This window comes from Colobus angolensis, unplaced genomic scaffold, assembly GCF_000951035.1.
Source record: "Colobus angolensis palliatus isolate OR3802 unplaced genomic scaffold, Cang.pa_1.0 Scaffold164, whole genome shotgun sequence".
Taxonomy (NCBI): Eukaryota; Metazoa; Chordata; class Mammalia; order Primates; family Cercopithecidae; genus Colobus; species Colobus angolensis.
Genome location: NW_012114755.1, coordinates 529,358 through 531,467, shown reverse-complemented (window position 1 = coordinate 531,467; position 2,110 = coordinate 529,358). Strand labels below are relative to the sequence as shown.

Genomic DNA, 2,110 nt, shown 5'->3' with positions numbered 1-2,110 from the left:
GCCACTGCACTCCAGCCTGGGCGACAGAGCGAGACTCCGTCCCCCCACAAAAAAAGACTCCTAAATAATCCCTAAATTGAATCTGTATAGCACAGTAAGATTGTCTTCTTACAAAAAGAAGACATACATTGCTTTTGAGTAAAAGAGATATCTTAGTGTTCTTTGTCAGGACCAGATTGAGATTGTGTTTTCAGGAAATAGAGCTTCACTGGAAAGAAATCACTGTCCAATCTTGGTTTTATGGTAATCTTCTAGATTTGCTGATCAGGAAGTAAGATCCCTAGCTGTGACCTGGATTGAGGCTATTAGTGATGATGAGCTAACAGATCTTCTTCCACAGTTTGTACAAGTGAGTTTTTTTTTTACTAGATTACCTCCCTTTATACTTTCACTCTAGTTTTTGATGGGAACTTGCTAAGGGATCCCCCTTCTGTTTAGGTTAAAAGTAGTTTTGTAGTGTGGGAACATTGAGGGGCATTGCATTTGGATTTAGTGTGAATTTTTTCCCACTATTGTCATCTGTCCCATTTGAATATTGTATACAGGTACCTGTATTTTTAGTTTTCAGACTTTTTAGAACAAACCAGACTTGAGCTTTTCCTTGATTTTTCTTTACTGGTGAGTTCAACATAGCTGATGAATGTTGTTCTATACTTTTGTGCTTGATTTATTCATTTGGCATAGGTTAACTCATCTATCTAATTTTTTTAAGTATCATCTTTCATCAGTAAGAGTAATACTTGCTTTATATAGTTTCTCTTTTGATAGTTTTATTGGAACACTTTAACATGGGGACAGACCACTAGTAATTCTTATTTTCTTTTACATGTAGGCTTTGAAATATGAAATTTACTTGAATAGTCCTTTAGTGCAATTCCTTCTGTCCAGGGCATTGGGAAATATCCAGATAGCACACAGTTTATATTGGTAAGATTTAAATTCTATTAATTACCGTATTTCCATTCCTAGAATTTATAGAAATGCCATACTCTGTAAGTCTAAATGGCATGCCACACTACTTATTGTGGATACCAGATATTTTATTGAAGTTATTATATTTAAAGGAGCTAAATTTACCCTCTAATGCAAAAATTTGAAAACCCTCATTGCAAAAATTTGATATCTTATAGCTCTATAATAATGAATGGGTTTTGACTTGCTTATGTAGCTTAAAATAAATTTCTGGTTATCAAAAATTGAGGCCAAGCGTGATGGCTCATGCCTGTAATCCCAGCACTTTGGAAGGCTGAAGCTAGTGGATCGCTTGATCTCAGGAGATTGAGATCAGCCTGAGCAACATGGTGAAACCTCATCCTTACCAAACATACAAAAAAATTAGCCGAACATGGTGATGTGTGCCTGTAGTCCCAGCTAGTTGGGATGCTTGAGGTGGGAGGATTGCTTGAGCCTGGGAGGTGGAGGTTGCAGTGAGGCAAGATCACACCACTGGACTCCAGCCTGGGCAACAGAGCCAGACCTGGTCTCAAAAAAAAAAAAAAAAAAAGTCAAACACAAAAGGCCACATGGTGTATGATTCCATTTATATGAAATGCCCAGAACAGACAAATCCAGAGAGGCCGAAAGGAATGAAGCACAGATCTGTGCTACAAGGTTGCAGAAAAGCCCAGCCGGAGCTGGTATTCGTGGCATCATGTAGGCTCCATGTTCTGAGATCTGGCCCTGAGCCAGAATGGGCATAGAGGCAAAGGAGATTGGAACCGGGATAGACAAGTGCAGCCCGAGATGGGCTAACACTCAAGGAGCAAACCCAAGCCACAGCAGAGGGGCAGAGTGGAAGAGATGGGCATCATTGAGGAAGTCGGCTCTGGGGTCCTCTGTGAGCTGAGTCAGCAGAGGTTTCTTGGGACCCAGCAACCATGAGGAGCCCCTGAATTTGTGCCCAGGGCCCCAGCCAATGGTCAGCCAGAGGCACAGTGCATGCTTGTTATATCAGTTGGTTCTTACATTCTATAAAGAAATACCTGAGACTGGGTTATTTATTTATTAATTAATTTATATTATTATTGGTTTTTGAGATGGAGTCTCACTCTGTCACCCAGGCTGGAATGTAGTGGCGCAATCTCAGCTCACTGCAGCCTCCGCCTCCCAG

General features: G+C 40.6%; 1 protein-coding gene across 1 annotated transcript in view; it reads left to right on the top strand.

Annotated features, from left to right (window-relative positions):
* PIK3C2A (phosphatidylinositol-4-phosphate 3-kinase, catalytic subunit type 2 alpha) overlaps positions 1-2,110 on the top strand; it is a 146,691-nt gene that overhangs the window by 104,739 nt on the left and 39,842 nt on the right. The window contains exons 16-17 of the mRNA XM_011937522.1: positions 247-349; positions 833-927. Of these exons, the coding sequence (XP_011792912.1) occupies positions 247-349; positions 833-927 (198 nt within the window). The remainder of the gene's footprint in view (positions 1-246; positions 350-832; positions 928-2,110) is intronic.